The sequence below is a fragment of the Meleagris gallopavo genome, chromosome 6, assembly GCF_000146605.3.
Source record: "Meleagris gallopavo isolate NT-WF06-2002-E0010 breed Aviagen turkey brand Nicholas breeding stock chromosome 6, Turkey_5.1, whole genome shotgun sequence".
NCBI classification, from domain to species: domain Eukaryota; kingdom Metazoa; phylum Chordata; class Aves; order Galliformes; family Phasianidae; genus Meleagris; species Meleagris gallopavo.
The window spans coordinates 46,450,662-46,471,917 of record NC_015016.2 but is presented as its reverse complement, the minus strand read 5'-3'; the positions used below and the strand labels follow the sequence as shown (position 1 = coordinate 46,471,917).

Below are 21,256 nucleotides of genomic sequence, written 5' to 3'. Positions count from 1 at the left end.
AAAAAAGAAGGAAAATGAATAAACAGGGCTTATAAAGTGATAGTGAATAAGTTCAATCTGGCAGTGATTAAAGTTCTGAACTTCAGAGGACAAAGGTTCTGGAACTGTTTTCTGATGAGATGAGTGCTGTGTGGGCCAACAACTTCAATGCAGTGTTTTTAAGGTGGAGCTGCATCTGTTACTGGAAAGATTATGTAGTACAAGGTCTGCTCTGAAAGCAGTGCCTCCTGTTTTGCTGTGTTGGCCCATGATGTCAGAGGTGGATGTTGGTGGTATGGCAGGAGGGGCTGAACCTTTCTGCCAATAGTCTGTTACATTTTGTTGGCATCTGATGGCAGCAGAAGGGCAGTCTGATGAAATGGTGAAATATAAATACAAACATATTATGCTTTATAAGTTGTTTATAATATGGTCTTTGGAGAAACTTTACAATTTTGTTGTACTCCTTAGTAAAAATGGTATCTCTTTTGTTTCCTCTATCTTACTTTTAGGGAGAAGTTAGTAGGACAGATTTCTTGGAATAGTTCTTAAAATGCTCTATATTAGATTTGAACTTGTTGTGGTCTAATAAATGCACTGAAAAGAGATGTTGGCACGCATAGATTTGCTGAGTAACTAATACTAGTAAGTTAGCTGCTTGTTGTCCTCTTTGCTGAGGGATGAAACCAGAAGGTACTTGAACATTATCATGATGATAATTTTTGCTTAGGTGTCTGATAAAAGACAACCTGCAGTGTTGCGTCCAGTACAGGAGGCAGTTTTTACTAGATGACACAGACTGAACCTCTGAGAAAGCTATCTTCTGTTTACCAAGCCTAGGCAATTCCATGTAAGAATTGAGTGTAGCTCAACTTCACATACACAATGGGAACATATAGTAATCTACTCCTGATATACTGTACTTCTCAGGGGGGAAGCAATATCATGCAATTCAGATTGCATGAGTAGTATAGGAAAGGCAAAGGTTGATATGGTCCTGTCTACAGCTTGAAGTTTGTTGTATGTGGGAGCTAAATTATAGACAACGATTTCTTTTTCTCTTCTAGACTTTGCTGATCCATCTGAGGATGACCAGGCAAATGCTCTGGGATTTCAGTTCTTATCAGGTTCAAAAATCACTCTTCTTGCTTCAAAAACATCACGTAAGTGCTATTAAAATGTAGAAGTCTGTAGTCTTGTAAAACATAGTAGATAATAAGTTAATTGGATAGTGTGTGAGCAAACTGAGAATCATACAAAAATGACTAATTATTTGCACAGGAACTTAAAAGTTTTCACTGATCATGTCTTGGCATCCCCTGTCAAATATCTAATAATATTGCTAATGTAGTCACAAAATCTTGAAATGAAGCAAAAAACATACTCAGAATATACTATACAGTCACTGGAGAACTTGTTTTTTCTTTTGTTGTTATTTTAGCAATATTTAAAATCAGGAATTAATACTGTCACTGTGATCATGTAGAAAAACAAACGAACAAAAAAGCCTACCTCTTTTCCTCAAATGTATTTCAAGATCTCTGTTTGGAAGTCATCTACTGGAATTTGTAAGAAGGACTACAAATCTGATTTCTGACTGTCCACTGACTTTCAATAATGCTAGATTTAATTAGGCATCTAACCCTATTCAGGTGCATCTCTAAGTAAATGCCTGTATCAGTAATTACCCGTAAATCGCTAAATTTAGGGCTATGGATTCAACCATGTTGATTCTGTACTTCTTACCATGTTTATGGAATGTGTGAAGATGCATGTAGATATGCTGTTACCTTGTGCAGCATCTAGTGTACAGGACAGTTAGTGAATTAAGTAGTCATGTTTCAATGATCTCTGTGTTTGTGCTCTTTTTAAATTAAAGTAAGTCAGCTTTCATAATTTTGGAGAGTTACAGTCTTGCATTGCTACTCATCTTGCTAAACTCCCTTGTATGTGTGGGAACAAAATCAATTCAGTTATGTTTAGTACTTTCAGTGCCAGTAAAGCAGAAATTCTTCAGTTAATACAGCAGACTGAGAAATTGAAAAGCTAAAATACCAACCACACGTTGCAAGGAGTTCAAATGGAACATTGTTTGAATGCTCTATGAAAACTATTTTGAGTAAGTGAAAAATTAGAGGCTAGTTTGATCAGAAATTCTTTCAACACGAAAATAATCTTCCTCAGTGTGTTTTCAAAATGTAGAATTCATGATTGGTTATATAAATGACGATGATGTCAACTGCATGCTATGAAATAATACTTAATGCTCTTTATAATGTAGTCAAATGTGTTACATGCAGAAACCAGCTGGAAAATAATTATTAAAGGCCTTTCTTTGTACCAAACATCACTTTACATTTCTAAGGCTCAAATGCATTTGCATTAGTTGCTATGCACTGTTTGTGTGCTGTTTCATTGTTAGTTTGTTTTTGACATTTGTTTGAATAGACAGTAGGTTTCAAAAAGTTTGAACTGGCTGGACATACAACGATAGTTTCTAGAAACCGAAGAATTAAAAGGATTTCTAAGTAACTTCTTTTTATGGATTACCATTTAAACCTCTTATTTGAATTATTGCAAAATCTGATGGTACTGTGCAAGGGGAAAAATTTATCTATGTAATGAATATATTTCAACTTCTAGTGAGGTTATAACTTCTAGTTTCTTCATACAAACCCTCAAGTTTTTCCTACAGGTTTCTTTAGTCACTCGCTAAGAATGACGCTTGCAGTCTTAATATAAACTTTCCCACACTACTTTACTTGTTCATTTCACAAAGGAGATTCAAACAACTTTTTCTCTTAGTGTGACTACTCATTTATCTTGTCTGGGAATCTTTGGAAAACAAATGAGTTACGTGATGCCTACTTTCATGTAGTGGTCTGTTTCCAGCATTTCCACATGCACTGGATTGAATTGGTTATGGAATTTCTCGGCATGGGGCACGTATGGGGGTTGCACAGAATATCCATAATCCAAAAACATGCCTTGGTAGACTTTTATAGCATTAGAATTACTGTGCTTGAGTAGGCAGACCCTATGCAGGACTAATAAATGTGGATGAAGTTGTATTTGGGAGGTACTGTTATTTTGCTACCGAAATAATACTGCTGAGTTTTTTACTTGATAAAAGTGATTGTGTGGCACAGTCATTGTGGAAAGGTTCTTCAGAAAGAAAATTGTATATGTGGATAAATAGTGGTAGAAAAAAAATATAAATCATTGGAGCTGGTTGACCCTTGTTCCTTTTTTTCCATGAAAGAAGTTAGTATTGGACAACAGGCACATCTTTGCCATATTCCTTTTTGAATAGACCTTAAGTTCTGGATGGGAAAGGCTGCACGCAGAAGTGAAAGTCTCCAGGTTGGGTTGGGTTTCTGAAGCTGCAGACAAAAATGACATCTGTATTCACATTTGTTTTAATTAACTAATCCATTTTAAACAGCGTAGGAATTGAAGATGTTACTTCAGCTTGTCAAAATGTCTGCTCTAAAGACACCCAGAATCAAGTTCTTTTTCAGTTAGAAGTTAAAATGAACTTTGTGTAGATTAAAGTTTTAATATTTTTGTTGAAATGTCTTTGAAATTGGTTTTAATCAAAGGGTAAAGAAGAATTAACTGCTGCTCGTAATTGTTTTTTCCTCATGCCAAGGGCTTCCTAGCTGAAAAGCAAACTGAATCTTCCAGGCTTCTTGCAGATAAACTACTGGCAGGGCAACTAATCATGCTTATTGCTGGGTGAACTAGTATGCTGTGATGTTTAAGCCATTGTTACCTATTAATGATCCTCTGAGTCTTCCGCTTTTCTGTTTGAGAGAATTTCTGAAAATAATCAATTGTAAATTCTCTGTAAGAAATCTTCTTATTTTTACCAAAAACCTGACACAAATAGGTTAACTATTATAAAAGTTTTTTTCTATTTTCCATTTCTATTTTTCTCAACATTAAAGCACATACTTAGTACATCTAAGGAATCTCACTTTCCTACAGCTTCTAAATGTAATTTGTCTTTCTTTTTGAGTGCTGGAAGGTCATGTAAAGCAAATGATTACTCAGGTCATGGTAAAATTAGATTTTGTTTGTATTGACTAACAAACAGTACGTGGAATCTAAATTTGCTTTTTGAAGGAAATTATTTTTATCAATTTTAATCATTAATGTATTAGACATGTCAATTATGTGTGGAATGTCTGTAGATTTGGTCTGAAAACATCTGAGCTAACTTCCCTTAAGGAAAAATCACTTAAGGCAAAGTATGATAATAAATTGAACTAAATCCAGCCATTACATTGAGAGTATTTAAAAATATGGGTATTAGGTTGAATGTTATCTTTAGCAGATGGTGTTCTTTTCTTTAACAGACATGTTTTTAAATAAAACTTGCTTCTTTCCTCTTACACTGTAAACAGAATTTGTCATTTTCTATTCAGTGAAATGTGTATCCTGGGAAGGATGCCAGTGGTAATGTCAAACAATTTGAAATACTGATGTTGAGAAAAATTTAAATAGTGCATTCAACTTCTAAAGAATTTTGCTTCGTTTGATATACTGTGTTCCTTATTGATGAGACTGAAAAGAAGAATTTTGTATCAAAAAACTTCAACTCTGCTTCTTCATAGTTGATTTTTTGTCTTTCCCTTCGGATAACATTTATAGATAACGCCAAGAAATAAAATACTGTTAGAAAATGTATAAAAATGTATCTGACAAAAAAAAAAAGAGATACAATTATCCACAACCATTTTTCTTTCAATATTTAATTAATTCTCATATCCTGAAATCGGAAAACAGAACTACACAAAAATGGAGTAGAAACAGAACTCACCCCATTCTTCTGATAACTTGAAATTCACTAAAATGTGATAATGAATGAACTTGGGATAGAGAACGCTAACAGAATCTGTGTGTTTTTTCATTTCAATTGTATTAACATTTTCTACACTAAGCTACATTAACAAAACTATATTGTATATTGGATTGATAAGACACTGATTAATACTATCTGTTAGAGTGAAGCATAGCACTAAGAAAACCAAATATTGTTATCTGTGACTACAGAGTGAGTAACAGATCCCTACTGGAAGATATCATAGGAAATAGAGATGTAATAAAAGTTATATTAGTGAATGTATTGTCCAAGAACTCAAGATCTATGTTTCCAAAAGGCATTCAAGATTTTATGTGGAATGTAGTTGGTTTGATAAAACTGTTATCAGTTGCTGAGGATGCTGTGCTTCTCTCATGATCCAAAGTGAATCGAGCCTGCCTCTGCCTCCAGGCCCAGAAAAACTTGTTAAGGCTGCATTATGCCAGGGAATGCAGGCAGCCTGTTGTTAGGTCTTAATATCATCCAGTAATTCTCATTTCTTTATTGTAGTAGTTCATAGTTATTTGTGCTTTGTAAACAGGCCAATGGTACAGGACAGAAGTTCTTTAATGCTAGTGAGCACATATCTTCTGTGAAAATCCCTATTACAGACTTTGCATTTATAAAGTTAGTTAAATTCCTATGTATTATTTATGTTGTATAGTGAATATATATGGCTTAAATGTATGTATTGTAAGTCTTGTACTTGTTCTTCTTTTCGAAGAACGATACAGGATCCAGAGTGATCAACTGGAAGACCTTTGGCTAATAACAAAGGAATTAACACTGAGACTGGAAGAACATTTCAAAAAGCAAAATTGCAAAGACTTTGCTTGTACGTTTTCCGGCTCTGTTCCTCTGCAAGAGTACTTTGAACTAATTGATCGGCATTTCGAGGTATGTCACACAGCATATGAATAGCTGCTGCTGTCGTCCAAGTTCAAGATTATTTGTTATGGTTAAGAACAATCCATTTAAAACTGTGATCACAGACACACAAAATTAAAATGTGAAGATGTATTTGAGATAATGACTTTTTTCCAGCACTGGGTATTTCTTAAAATTATGAGTTGTACCTTTACTCTCAAATGATCTGATGCTCCATCCCTTTTTTGGCTGGCTGAAGGAGCTGAACTTGTTCAGCCTATGGCTCCAGAGAGACCTCATTCAGACCTTGCAGTTCTTAAAGGGAGCTCATAAACAAGAGGGAGATGAACTTCTTACAGAGTCTGACAGTGACAGGGCAAGGTGGAATGGTTTTAAACTAAAAGAGGAGAGATTTAGATTAGATGTTAGGAAGAAATTTTTTACTCATAGCATGGAGAGACATTGAAACAAGTTGCTCAGAGAAGCTGTGAATGCCTCATCCCTGGAGCTGTTTGAGGCCAGGTTGGATGGGGTCCTGGGCAGCTTGGTCTAGTGAGTGGCAACCCTGCCCATGGCAGGGTTTGGAACTAGATGATCTTTAATGTCCCTTCCAACCCAAGCCATTCTATGATTGTGTGTTTCTCTGATTCTAGTTATAGCATGTTAGCTATACAAATGATATTATTTTGAAGACTGCAGTTTCTGTAAGGGACTTGCTTGTTTTAGAGGTTTGTAACAGAAAATATGAAGCTGGTTATAAAGATAAAACAGAAATTTTTTATTACCTGGGCATTTAATATATGATGTTCAATGTTTTATGAATGTTTCAAGAAAGCTGGTTGCTGTACCTGATAAATAAGAAAATAAAGATGATTTCATTTGAGTTGAATTCAGTCAGTGCAGATTTTATTGCTTTTATTCATGCTTAGAGGAATAACCATTTATTTCTTACAGTAATAACAAGCCTAGTCCACTGTATGTGTGTGTCATATAATATATGAATATGAGGAGAAATCCTGAGATTCTGGTGGTGAAATTTCTTTCTTATTGATAGGCTCTTTGACAAGATACTTATGCATTAATACATACTATATTGGCTGTTGGAAATTATTCTTGACTTAAGTAGCAAATAGTGATCCCTGAAAGTGCTAGTAAGTTTCACGAGGAGTATAAAATTAACCACACCAATGGTATTTGAATGAATAATTGCTCTCAAGAATTTTACTGTTTCTCATTTCATTTTGACTGGACATATGAAATGCACATAACCCTTAATCTGAATTATTGAATATGTTTTAATTGCAGCTACGCTTGAATGCTGAAAAATTTCAGGAGCTGTTGTCTGAAAGGGCCATACAATTCAGAGCTATTGAGCGACGATTGCTGACACGATTTAAAGATAAAACTCCTGCTCCTCTTCAACATCTGGACACCTTGCTAGAAGGAACGTTCAGAGAGGTCAGTACAGTTTGATTACGAACATAATCTTTCTTTATTTTGTTGGTAAAACTTAGCTTCAAGCATATAAGCTATGCTTTCCTGGTTATGTGTACTATACAAGAGTCCAAGGAGCAGTAATTTGTTTAACTTAATATTCCCTGTAAGTTTCCAGATGATTTGCAATAGTTTTATTTAATCTGTTGCCACAAAATTGTTGCTGCTGGGTCACACCAGCTTGATAACACATCACTCTTCCCTAGCTGATGTTGGTAGTGTAAATATTTTATAGTTCATGTGAAAGTATTTTATAGTTCATAGCTTATGTAAATATTTTATGGTGCTGGTGGAATGGTTTGGCTGGTGTAACATTCACAACAAATTTGTCTGAGGCTGTCCATGTCCTTCTGCATGGGGCTTTTATGTTCTTATGATTTCAAAACGCAATCACCATAGAATAACGATGCTTAAAAGGAAAAGAAAAAGATAATAAAAGTATTCCTAAACCATCCTCATGCTGGAAGTACAAGTACATGACAAAGAAGAAAACTGTTTTCTCCCCTTCTCCTGCGTCAACTCCACATCGCTTAAGGAAGAATAGTTTTAATGTCTGCTCTAATGGAGCTGTTCTGTAAATTAGAGAAAAAGTGCCTTTCCTTTTGTGATTGGACATAAGAGAAACACAGTGTTTGCATCTTTACTGTTAATGAGTTAACTATGAGATGATTTTTAAAACTTTTTATGTTGCAAAATACTTTGTCTTGTTAACACACAGATGATTTTTTTAACGCTTTGAAATGGCACAACTAAATAATCCCTACAGATAAACAGAAGTGGGTCTGTTGAGTTTACTTTTGCTGTGTGGAAATGTTATTTTTAAACTTAAAACCAATTGGGAAGAAATTTCCATTTATTATGAATATCTCTGTTTTGAGTACTGTTTGTTTCACTTGGTCTGTAGGACTTGAACTCTATGTGCTGCTTTCTTAATAGAATTACTATTATATATACATGTTTGTGTATCTACATACACAAACATATACACACGTGTACACACACACACACACACGTATATTGAAGCTATAGTGGTGTAATCTCTTCTGGTCTGGCCTGATAGAAAGGTATCTCTTTCTGCTTCCTTTATTTCTTTAAATGAGAACAGTCATACAGAAAATGTATAGCAGTTTTTCTAGTAGAAATATTAGGAGCCATAGTTTTCGTCTTCACAATAAGGGATAAAGATACAAGCAGGCACAGGTGTGTGCAGTGATGAAAGGTTTTCTTTATTTTTATTCCTTACTCCTTTTTAGTATTTTCTCCTAGAATTTGTCTTTATGAATTGATGTATATCCAAGTAGGTTTGAATGAGTATTACAGCAGTTAAATAACAATGTACAGTGTTCTATTTTGAAAGGAAAAGATATTGTATATGTAGTAATTATGTATAGTAGAAAAACAGAAGTGTCATTACTGTGTTAAGACTGATTTGAAGGAAGACCATGTGAAAATCATTGAAAATAAATAGATATTTACGTGCCTGTGAATGATGAATTGTTAAACTCTGGTTTAAAACAAAATTACTGGTGCAATTTGCTCTTACCATGCTATTAGCTCTTGTTCTAAAAAAAAAAGTTTAGTTGGATAAATTTGTAAGTAGTTGAAGTAGTTGAGATTACATAGATGTTTTTTGATTTAAAGGACTTTGCTGAAATTTCATATTCAAATTTTATGGTAGCTGTTGCAAAAATATGTACTTTTTATGTAACGTTGACTTAGTAGAGACTCGTTATTTCTTGAAAGTGTAATTGAATGATCTTTAATCTCTCCAATGTGTTTTCTGTGATATCAAAAAAAATCATAATTTGGCAGTAGCCTCAGGTACTTGCCTTGGAATTATAACTTTCATGTGTTGACTCTTGACATGTGTTATTGGGATTTCCAGGTACAAGCTGGAATTAACAATAAGGATTCTAAGAATCAGATGATTCCATTATTTTGACTCACATGGATTTTTAACCCAACCAGTCTAAGTAGTACTAGATACATTTAGATGTAAGCTGTCTAACTCAGTAACAGTGTTCAAAAGGTTTGTGCCTTTATATTCTTTTATGAAAGAAGAGAAGGGATAGATATGAAATGTGGGGGTGGAGTTCTAGGGCACTAACTGTTGCTTAGCCAAGTTGAAGTAGTTGAACTGTTCAATCTTGTCTCAGTATATTTAAAGTTAAAAAAAAAAGTGATGACAAAGCAAGCTTCTCTATGTTGCATTGTGCTAGAACAAAACGAAGGAAAATTAAAACAAATCATGAAGCAGATAGGTTTATCTTGTATTGTCATGCTTCCATCATGTGTAATAAACCTTAGCTTCCTTCCCGTTCTTTTTTGCCACTGTTGCACAATGCCATAGATCATCCCATGTTCTAAGGCTTATTCATCACCCCTCTTTAAAACTTCTATTTTGTGTTTTTTAATACTGAAATATCAACTTTTTCTCCATCATCAGTGACAATTTGTGTGCTAATTGTCTAGCCAGTGCAGTAGCCATCCAGACAAGATGGATGATGCCAGAATTCTTGACCTTGGCTCAGTGGAATAACTAATAATGTCTCTCTACACTCCCAGTCTGCTGATTTAGAAAAATATTTAGGAACTTAAAGACTTATGGATCTTCCCTTTAAAATTTAATAGTGGTTGTTGGAAACAACAAGTACATGAACTAGGAATAGACTGTCACGACAAGTCTTGACGTATGGTCAACACAGTTGTGCAAATTGGAAAACTAGGCTTCGTAATTGAATGGATCCTTATTTTTTGATTGATTTTTCTTTATTTAAGGTACTGATTTGTTTTCTTCTATTATCTTTTTAATTTATGTTGTTACTGAAAAGCTTGCCTCAGAAATACTTGGCTGCAAGCAGCATAAAAATAACTTTCAGTGTAATTTTCAGACACTGTCCTGTAAACAGCCAGATGTCTAGTTCATTTAGCTTTCCTTAGTATATAGCCTGTATCTGTATCTTGCATCTTTAGAAATCTGCTTATCAATTGTAGCTTGTAAAATCCATGCATAAAGGATATTTTCATTTAAAACATCTGTTGTGTGAAATGAGAACAAAGTATCCAAGAGTCCTCCAATCTTTGGAGAGGTGAGCGTAGGTTAGTATTTATAGTGAATAGGAAAAAATACATAAGTGCTAAAGATTAATTTCAGCGTTGATTCCTTTATCTGTTCTCCCTTCAGCTTTCCTGTATTGCTTTTTTTATTAATATAGCTATCAACACTGGAAAGTCAGTGAATCTCTTAGAATTGGTCAACAGATTGAACTGCTTCCAGTCAGAGATACCGTGAATTGCCATTTAGAGTAAAGAGAGTAATTCCATCAAGAAAATCCATTTGAATTCTTTACACTGAAGAAAACTGTATAGGAATTTGTCACCAGTGCCCAAGAAAGCTTTATTCACATGTAAGAGTTCCTCTTCTCCTTGAGATATATGAGATCTAACCTGTTCTTCAGACATGCTGTTTTGATCTGTTATTCTTTGGACTTGGTTCCAAACTCACCTGATTAGATTGTCTCCCATTTTTTTTGGCTTAGGGAATTGGAAGTCCTCAAGGCTAGTGACACTGTGGTTTGAGGCTGTTAACTGCTAGATGCCTTAATTCCTTTTGATATTTCCATAGCAGTTTCAGCGCAAGAATGAGGAGTATATCAAAGGTAAACTCCACATTTAGGAAGGCAAAAGCCAATATATAGGCAGTAATAGAAAAGGATATACTTGTGTATGTATGTGTACATATACATAATTTATCATATATTTAGTCTTCAGAATTGTTCCTGAATGTCTTTTCAATATCATATATCATATAAGTGAGAGCCAGCATTTTAGTTCCATGACAGCTGATTGCAGCAGTACCTAATGTGCTAAAGAAATGAATAAACATCTTCCTGTTTCTCTCCATGCTTCACATCCATCTACTGATTTCATAACCTAGGCTCTTAATCTCTGATCTGCTATAGAGGTGTAACACTAAATAAGTATGGGCATTAAGTATATACACGTATTTAGCTCAACATAATTTTATCCTCTGTTAAAAGTGCCAGTGCTGTTTCTGCAGTATTTTAACACTTGCAGTGCATAGAACACTTCGATTTTTAGTGACTTGTGGTCAGTAGCAAATAAAACTCATTATGTTCTATTCACTAAAGCACGCTTAGAGTGTCATTAGAGGTCCATTAACTCTTTGTTCAAGCCCCTTAGCTCCTTTCCTTGTTTATTAATTGGTTGATAAAAATCTCAAAACTGATTTTTAGTGATTGATTATTCACTCTAGAGTTTCACTTCTGACACACATGGCCTCAGGAACTCAACATTTTGAGAATGATTCATTGCTTGATTAGTAAGGACTTTACCTCAAAGCAAAACCATTAGGGTTTATCATGCGTGACTCAAAGGCTATATATCACACCCACTCCTGTAGTAGTCATTTTCCCCAGATAATGTCAGTGAGAACTGCACCCATGGTATAAATTAGCTCTTTTTGCCTTGAATAAATATGCTGTTCTTTGAAGGAGTTACTTTTAACTTCTCATTTTGTAGCTGTTTCTGCTAATGTAGTTGTGTTGTGTTTTTTTTTTTTCATGACCACTAAAGATAGCTTATTGGCTTTTACATGTAATTAAAATTCTCTATTTTACTGGTGTTCGAACAGTCTTATGTATCTGTTTCTCTAAGACTTATTTTGTACTATGAAGGCTCCTTTTTATTTGAAGATGTATTCCAAATCTGTCATAAAGTAGTTAACTTGGGATGTGTTTGAGATTACTGGTGCAACTCTTCTGTATTTCAGTCTGTGGTAGCAATTATTTGCTTCAGTGAGGGACAGTCTTCACATAAGATCAACTAGTTTATGGGACAAACAGGTAAAACTGATGCTACTGTCTTCATCAGTCCTCATTGCCCTTCCTGAGGGAGGCTTAAAGACCCATGTAAAAGGCTGCCACTGTCACAAGAAGAAAGAGTTGGAAGTAAAAAATCTCTGTGTATGTAGCTGAGGCACAGAGCACCTCACCTAGGGTCTTCTGAGCTGCATTCAGCCCAACTGTCATGTCACATTCTCAGCAAAAAAGGGTTTCAGCTTCGCTCAGCCATGTCTACTGAATTTCCCCCCCTGAACTGCTGAATAGCCTGATTTGGAAACTCTCTTCTCCATTCAAATCATCAAAGGGCCAGAGGTGAATTCACCTCCCACCACTGGTCTTGGTCTTATTTTAGAGTTGTTGTCAGAGGATTCCTCAAACTTTGATTCAGTCCTCAGGGATACAGCCAGATTGTATCTTCTTGGTATATAAAGGCAGTGGCAAGAAGGGATTCATCTAATTCACTTTTCCTTAACTAGTGCTTTTTTCAATGGGAAAAATACTATTTTTGCAAGGCTGTGTATTCTATCTTCAGCCTAATGTGATGCAGGCCATACATCCCTTGTGAGATGAGATCCCTCATCTCTCTAGGGACAGAAAGGACCTATGAACACTTGAATAACTGAAAATGGAACCAGTGGGCCACAATTCCCAAGATAAACAAATACAGATGTCTTATTTATTTGAAATGAATCTTTATAGCATCTTTTAATTTGAGATATTGGATACCTTTGCTGAAGCTTAAAGTATTGCCAGACTGTCTCACTGGAAGAAATATACTCTATAGGCAAGCAAGGAATTGTTATGCAAGTAGCATAAGCAAAACTTGAATAAAAAACTGCATGCCATCTTCATAGAAAGATGGAAACTCCTCTTATTTCATGCTTCTCAGTAATTTTTCTTTATTAGCCCTATAATTCTGTGGTACAGTAGCAACTGAGTCATAAAAGCATTAGAGCTGGAAACAACTAGTTATTGTACGTGGTGAAAGATGTAATGGCTTTGCAAGTTTGCATACATGGTCTTTGTGAAATAGCCCATTTAAATTTGGTTACCCAGATGTGATTGTGAAAGCACAGTTTCTGTGCCTTCAGGTAGTTGAAATAACATAGCAAACTAGATCATTTTCTGCTATAGCTTACAGTAAGTTATACCAATTTATTTGATTTACAGCAGATGATAATTGCACATTGTGGTTGGATGACAAGTACATGTTAGTTTCAATTTCTTGCTATGTAAGAGACTTTAATACTCAGATTTAGTGAAATGTTCTTTATGCTTGTGTTCATTGTTATCAATTTATATGTTTACTATACCAATGACTGACTGTATGATAAAGAAGAGAGAGAGAGTACTGTGTAATTTAATAGTATTTTACTCCAAACTCTGGTTTAAGTAAAGATGCAAGATACACACTGAAGACAATTAAAAAAACATGCCTGAAAAACAAAACTTCTTTTGCAAAACTGGGAAATAAATGAGGGCTGAAGTGTGTGAAGTATTTAGCCATCTAATGCTTGAAGATCTTGATGTTAGTTCTGAACTGGAGTTGGTTATTTTCCTATTTTTTTTTAGTGTAAGCCCAGCAGGACCAAGCTATTTTGTCAGCTAACTCAATCTGAAATCATTTTACATCAAGTCCTACAATGACTTTTTCCCATTAATGCGCAGAGAACAAGCATCTTAATTACTATTCTGTTGACCTTAGGCACTCTGACAGGTGACATAAATGACATTTCACTTTGTCATTGATGATGGCTATCCCAGAATGACTCATATGAATCATGCTCTTGACTGATGTCAGTGGACCTCCAGTCATTCGCAGTGCCTGACTCCCACTCCAGAGTATGTCATGCTGCTTACGTGCTCCTTGTGCTTCCACATAGTTAGTATTTATATACTGTGAAGCCTTTAATTATTCTAGTAGAATAATAGTGGATAATTGAAGCCAGTGTGAAAAAGAAAAAGTGTCTAATGCAAAAAGGTGTAATGAAGTGAAGGGGTCAGAAGTCAGGAAGCAAGAAGACAGTAAAGATGAGTATCATAACTTTATAGGCATCATGTTAAGGTTTTTATTAAGTAAAATGTTCCATCACCATGGCTTACCTTTAGCTCTTTGAAGTCTTGTGGTTGCCAGTTTCTTGGTGTAATATTGGTAATTTGGTGTGGATAGAGCTTTGGAGTTATTTAGACATTGTAAAGTTAAGCATCTGCTTGAGCTCTTTGTTGGATGAAGGACCAGCTTGCTCAGATGCTGAGATGGTAAGCTTTGGCTGCAAGTGCTATTCATCTTTTTTTGCTAGACAACTATTGGTCAACCTAGAAAACATTTTGTGTGAGTGCTGGAGGCTGTTTGCTGGTCTCAATTCTTACGACAGGATGGAGAGATGGAAAAAGAAGCATTATGCATCAAAGGAACTGGATGTCTTAAAATGTATTTTTAAAGGAATAGTTCCCTTTCCCTTTAGGAAATCTGAAAGCACTTGGTACAGATAACATATTTTTATCTCATTCATTGTTTATACACTTTGCACCAATCTACTTATTAAAACCCAAAGCCTATTAAAGGCCTTTGAATTCAGAGTCTTTCATGTTACAATGTGTCTATTTACTGCCTTCAGTAGGCTTGTAATATATTTAGCTTGACGAGGTTAACAAGCATACCTTGGAGTGTTACTTTTATTTTCTGTTCTGTGGCACTTAACAAAATCCCATTATACAATTAAGTAGTATTATAATGCTAAAATGTTAATTTGTTCTGCATTCCGTTAAAATTGAATTTTTTTTTCTTGTGCACCAGTCCATGAGTTTTGTACAAAACCTATAATTTAAGCACTACACCATAGAAATGCCCTAAATTAGTAACCTTTTGCCTTTGGTACCTTAATTACATGTCATTATTTAGTACTTAAAGAGCAACCTCTAGCTATTGGTTAAATATTTGCTAGCTAATTAGATTTGTCATGTTAAAGAAAACAGTAGCCCTTACCTCTGTCCTAATTTGAATTGGGGCTTCAGAGTTTTGAGAAAATGCTTTTTTTTCCCATGCTTTCCTGGAGAAAAACTGAACTTTTTGCATTTTCCATGTGGTTTTGTTTTGTTGTTTTGTTTCCTATTTAGTGAGTGTGTTGTCATGCGTTAGCTATCTATTTCTTCTCAATAAGCACCTGAAAATACAAATTTAATATTTGTATTTTAGAGAGGGCTGGTCTCAATATGTTATGTGTCTTCTGGGTATGTTTACTTCTCCCAGTTTTTATGAGCATCTGATACACTCAATTTCTTTTCTTTGTATTGTGGAAACAAACACAAAGCAGAATATATTTTGACTACTATTATCTGTCTTTCAGATTTTTATTTTTTTTTACCTACTAGTGGAAACAAGTGTGTGTTGTTTGATCAGATTCATAAGGAATACAATTCATCAGAACATCTGCTAAGCTATTTTCTGACATGCATGAGGATTGTCTTTCTCCTATTATTTTTTAATGGGATGTGGGAAATGTACAATGCAAAAATTATGAACAATTTGTAGTTTGACTTTATCTTCAGTATTTTATTTATGTGCTCTGGGTTGCGTTATTTTTGCATTTTATTGTTCTATCTTTTTCTGTTTTATTTCCTTTGTGTGAAAGCATATGAATGTGTCGTAGTTTATGGTTGCAGTTAGATAGGATTCTATGATGTGAAATACCTGTGATACTCAATATATATCTTACATCATTTCCTACTCTGAGGTCCACAGAAAAAAGTAGTGGAAGCTTGTCTACAGTAGGTTCTGTTTGATTTGTCTCCTAGCCAGTCATTCAGATCAATATTTCCCCTTACTCTTATCTAGCTCTTAATTTGTTGTCTGCACTGTCCATTTGTTTTTGGAAGCCTAATAGTATCCAAATAGTTTCTTCATCATTTCTTCACATTTGTTTTATTACGTTGCAGGTTAAAAATTGAAGAGATTGGCACTGTTACAAATTGAAGTTCAGTTCTCCATTTATATTCGTTGTTGTAATGTCACTCAACTTTTATTTTTAAAAATCCGTTGGAGACAAATGGAGAAATTTATGCTGATACAAGTCTTCAGTTTGCTCACGTTTTTCTTCTGTGGGAAGTCCATTTATGGAACAGGGAAACAGCTGATCTGTAGTGTATAACTTTGTTACTATGAAAAGCACTTTTCATTTCTGAAAATGTATAATTTGATTTTTCTTGGGGTAGGGATCGTGGTGAGGAATGCCAGTAGTGCACTTATAGAGAAACTTGTTGGCTGACCGGTCTTGGGCTAAGTAGTTTATTCCATGAAGTAGGTAGTTCCTCTGATAACTTGTTTTCACACTTCCTGTATGTATTTACTTTGTCCTTTATAGATTCTAAACCTGAAAGCTCTGAAATCATTACTTCACTATTCATGCGTGGGTATGAGTGATTTGTTGATTATTGACTGCATTTATTCATGTTTTCAAATTCAACTAGGCAATCTGTAAAGGCAGTGGCTGTCCAAGAGGCTCAGCTCTTTGGAGAGAAAAAAAAGTGCTCTATGGAAACTTTTCCCTTAGAGGAGTTTTGAGATTTATGTGGATTACAGAGTTGTAAGAAGGGTCATTCCTTAATTTTCTTTCCGAACAAAAATGCCAAGACACAATTTTAGCAGGTAATAATAAAAATTGAAAACTGTTTTGTGTTCTGGGAGTGGTGCCAACATATCTGTACTTGCAACTCCCAGGACAGGTCTAAGAGTGAAAGCTTTTCCTCATTGCCCTCAGAAGACTGCTAGAAACAAGCCTGTGACATTACTGTTCCATTGCATCTGTGTTATTTACTTCCCATTTGCATTATTTTCTTTAGAAGTTTATGGTCAATGCAAGGAGGGGAAGAGGAAAGTCATAACCCTTTGTTTTGATCACAGGTGCATTTTTCTAATAGGAAGTCACGTTTCATTTGACGTGTGGGATGTTTGAATGATTCTGTAATAGATCCTCAGCCAGAATAAATTATGGGAGTTAATATCTCTGACTGTGAACACAAACTGGGATCTCTTTTCTAGCCCAGGTAAGTTTTCTTCAGGTTCTTTTAGTGAAACAACTCAGATTTAAAGATTTCCTAAATGGTTATGACTTTCTGAAGAGATTCAAAGTCTTATTTTATTCGTTGAAGCAACTTATGCTGTCTCTTGACATTTTACTATTTGAGCAAACTGATCAAATGGAGAATTTCTGTGTATATATTGCTTTTTTGGAATCAATGTGCTTATCAGACAAGGGATTTTTAAAATGAAGTGTGCAAGTCCAGAGTTTCCTAATCTATATTCCAGAAGACTCTTTAGTGCCTTACAGAGACATTAATTTGTTGCAGCTTTATTGTGAGCAGTGTTGATCACACTGTAAGCCTCTTTGATGCTGCACTGCTGCAAGGGCTCTGTCTTTGAAAATAAGGCATTACTGAGAGAACTGAATATAAATTTAAAGATGGAAATTGTAGTTTGAAAAATTGGTGGGCTGCAAACCTGTATTTTCACAATAAATAAATAGAGATTCGTCGTCTTTTTATTTTACTCTATTTTTTGCATTACATACGGAACAATGCTACTTTCAGTTGAAAAGTGGGTTGTTCCAGCAGAGTGCAGCAAAAGACAATATGTAAATTGTAAATGTGTAAATATGTTTAGTTTTTTTCTCAAGAGATTATATGCTGTTTAAAAAAAAAAAAGGGGGGGGAAGAATTTAGATAAAAGGAGTTTGTAATACATAAAATACTAGATAAAACATGGAGAATCTGCTTAAAAAGATTGCAGTTTAGTAAGATCTTTCTGCACATTTTTCCTTTTGCAATTGTGAGACTTAGACTTTGCTAGAAAAAAATTAAACATTGAATTATATAGAGAGAACTATTAAGAACTTCTAAGCATGAGTGGTAAATAGAAGCAGAGCTTTCATGTTTGGTAGCTAAATGCTATTGTCTATCTGAAGCTGGACTGTAAACTTGTAGAAATATTAAGATTATAAATCAGGCATTTTTCCCCTCTTCCCATTGCCCATACTTGGGGAAATAGACTACACTGCCTTTCATAATTTTAGCTGCTGTCTTTTCCACCCCTTACTTAACTGCTTAGAATTTACTAAGTCTTATTTTTGGCCTTTGTTTCACCATAACATACAAAAATTTCCTTTAGCCTTTAGAAGACTTAGTTTAAGTGACACAATTACGAAAAGATTATATAGTTACCTTCTCCCTCAAAAATGTAAATAAGAGTAAGTGTGAGAATATTTGGTTGTGGGTAATATATACAATTTAAGTCAGCCTTCTAGTTTACTCTTGGGGAAAATTTCCAATGACACAAAAGGCTCCTTCCTTGTTCCTTATGTGTCTGCACGTTTAAAGTCACTTTAAGATATTTTTTCTTTATATAGGCATAATTTTACTGAGTATTATTGATTAAAGAGCAGTGAAGAGACCACCAAGAAGTATAGTTACTTTTTATTATAACGCTAAAACCAATAGTATTCAGAACCTGAAAAGAGGAAATCTAGTCTTAAAATATGTGCTAATGGGTATAAGAGATACTTAGCTAAGAAAAAGTGAATGTTTGCGTGCATATACAAATTCAAAGATTGAAAATTGTTTATGCACAATATTTTTATGAAATCTCAAAAGAATGTAGTCTTTCTTAATCCATCTGTTAAAATTTATATAATTTGAATCAAGCCGTACATTTTCACGAATGGTTTCTAACGTTACTTCCGTGTCAGAACCTGGATTTAAAGCACTAAATAGGCTTATGTTTTCACTGTCGGGGTTGCAGCTTGATCCCCTGGTTCTCCTGATCCTGGGCTTCAAAATGCCTTATGCTGCCAAAGTTGAAGTGGGAAGTGTTCCCAGGCGAGTTCATTCTCAGCTCATTAATCAGTGGGAACAGGTCAAATGCAACACTAAGGGTCTGCAAGTCTGGGTTTCCCATTCAGTTGCTTGTGGGCACTGGAGATCCCTCGTCTCCCCACACTGTACCCTAAGATCCTTCAGTTGATCCCCTTTCCCTTTGTCAAGAGTGGCCCTCCCTGACACCTCTGACCACCAGAGTGATAGTGCTGCACTAACAGTCCCTTCTTCCTCCTTCCTGCTGACCAAGTTAAGACAACGCTCTGGGGCACCAGGAGGCTACTACCTGGAAAAAACCTTGTTGTGTTGAAGGGCAGGGATGCTGGGCTGGAGAACAATCAGATTAGGCTTGCAGGAGGCTGTTCTGGTATTGCAGTCTGCTACAACCACCAGTTCCCCAATATTCCCATGTGTTTTTGCCTCCAGTAGCTATTGCTAACAGCCACTGATGTATGCTGGCAAAAATCAGAATCTTTAACAGAGGGAAGTAACTCTAAATTGCTGTAGTACCTACAGACTCCAGTTAAGGTCAAGGCACACCATGTATTGGATGCTGTGTAAACAGAGAATAAACTTTGTTTTATTTTCCCCCAGAAAAGATTTTCCTGTTTCAGTAGACCAAATTTCAAACAAGTTTTGAGTTTAATACATCTAAAGATGAAGGTCAGAGTGATAAGAGCATAGGGATATTTAGGAAAGTGGTTATACAACATGATGATTCTGGGTTCCTACTGACTTTTCTAATATTGTTTGTTTTGTTTAAATTATTGGATCTGTCCCAGTCTGTAGTCTGAAGGGAATTATTTACTGACCTTTCCCATACCAGAAAATCTTAGCAAAGCCAGAGTGGCGTTAAGCTCATCTAATTTTTTTTTTCTTGCCTCAGCATTGCGAAGACTTGATTTACAAGAAGACAAAAGGGAATACATTTAAGAATCACTAATCGCTCACTAATGAAAAAATGTGATTGTTGAAGTGGTCCTTCTTGTGAAAGTGATGCTTAGTTCTACAGAGCATGTTGTTAGTTTTGGTGAACTAAGAGAAAATGGTCAGCAAATACAAACCAGTAAGGATCGTGAAGAAGAGTTGTAAACTCTCTGAGTGGAACAGTAGGCTACTTTTAGGATTACTCTACGGTATTCGTTACCTAAGGTTTTCTTTTGTGGTGTAGCCACTCTCAAGTTAGAACCCTTTTGTGAATTTGTCTGCTTGCAGGCCCAGATGTCTACCTGCCAGCTGGACAAGATAGCTGTGTTATGTGTTTTTTTATCTGCAGTTTTATCTGCTATTTCCTTCGTAGATTCAATTCAAAAGATCACCAGAGATCTGAAATCAATCTGAATGACTTGCAGTACATACTAGTGGCTGAGAGGAACAGAGACGAGATCGCAAAAGTTTAGTAATAATAAAAAAAATAAAAAGCATCAAAAAGCAGTGAGCCTGAAGATAGAAGCATAAAGGCCATTTGGGTTGCAGAGGCTTTGACTTGATAATTATGCTTTGATAGTTATCTTGGTGGGAGTCAGTAGCATGGTCCTGCAATTTATATGTGAAAAGTCATTAGTCTAAGAGCCATTTCATCTGAGTGGTAGAACAAAGGTTTGAAAAGTTCAGAAGGGGGAAAGAATGTTAAGGCAGTGACTAGAAAGAGCACATTCATTGTGTTTGGAGATGAGGAAAAGAGAGAAGATGGAGTGATAACTTGAAGCGAATATGATGTGTACCTATGGGTTTTTTGTTTTAATTATGGCACAAGCTCTATGTCTCTGGATTGACCATAGCATGTGAACTGCATGCAGAGAAAGAGAGGAGATTGAGGGCCCCAGAATACAGAGCTGCCTTTGTTGTCATAATACCAGAGCCTTTACAGCCTTCATTATTACTTTTCTGGGCACTGCAACCAGTAGGGAATATTTTTGATTTGCATGGTGTGAATGTTTGTGGTAGTTGTGAAATTCTAGGGAAGGAGAAATTCTGACCCATGAATGGATTTGTTAAGCTTGGAAGAGTTGTGAGTGCAGGCAGTTTTGAAGCAAGATAACTGTGTTGGAAAGCACCCTGCATACTTATCAGTAGTAGGGAAACTATGAATATAGATTTTAGTTGACGGGGAATACATGTGTTTAAATGGTTACTGGTATTGACTAAGAAGATGAGAGTTTAAGGATGCTGGGGGCTGGAGGAATATAATAGGTGGTTTACTTGGAAAGGAAGAGATAGATGAAACAATGAAGAGAGGAAAAGAATCTAGAACTTTCAGAGAAAATTAAATATTTTTATACATACTACTTTTTCTTTCTTTTCTTTCTTTTTTTTT

At 35.3% G+C, this 21,256-nt stretch overlaps 1 protein-coding gene across 4 annotated transcripts in view; it reads left to right on the top strand.

Annotated features, from left to right (window-relative positions):
• BBS9 (Bardet-Biedl syndrome 9) overlaps positions 1–21,256 on the top strand; it is a 277,203-nt gene that overhangs the window by 69,031 nt on the left and 186,916 nt on the right. For all 4 annotated transcript variants that reach the window (XM_031553992.1, XM_019616668.2, XM_031553991.1 and 1 more), the window contains 3 exons: positions 1,047–1,142; positions 5,571–5,743; positions 7,019–7,171. In XM_031553992.1, the coding sequence (XP_031409852.1) occupies positions 1,047–1,142; positions 5,571–5,743; positions 7,019–7,171 (422 nt within the window). The remainder of the gene's footprint in view (positions 1–1,046; positions 1,143–5,570; positions 5,744–7,018; positions 7,172–21,256) is intronic.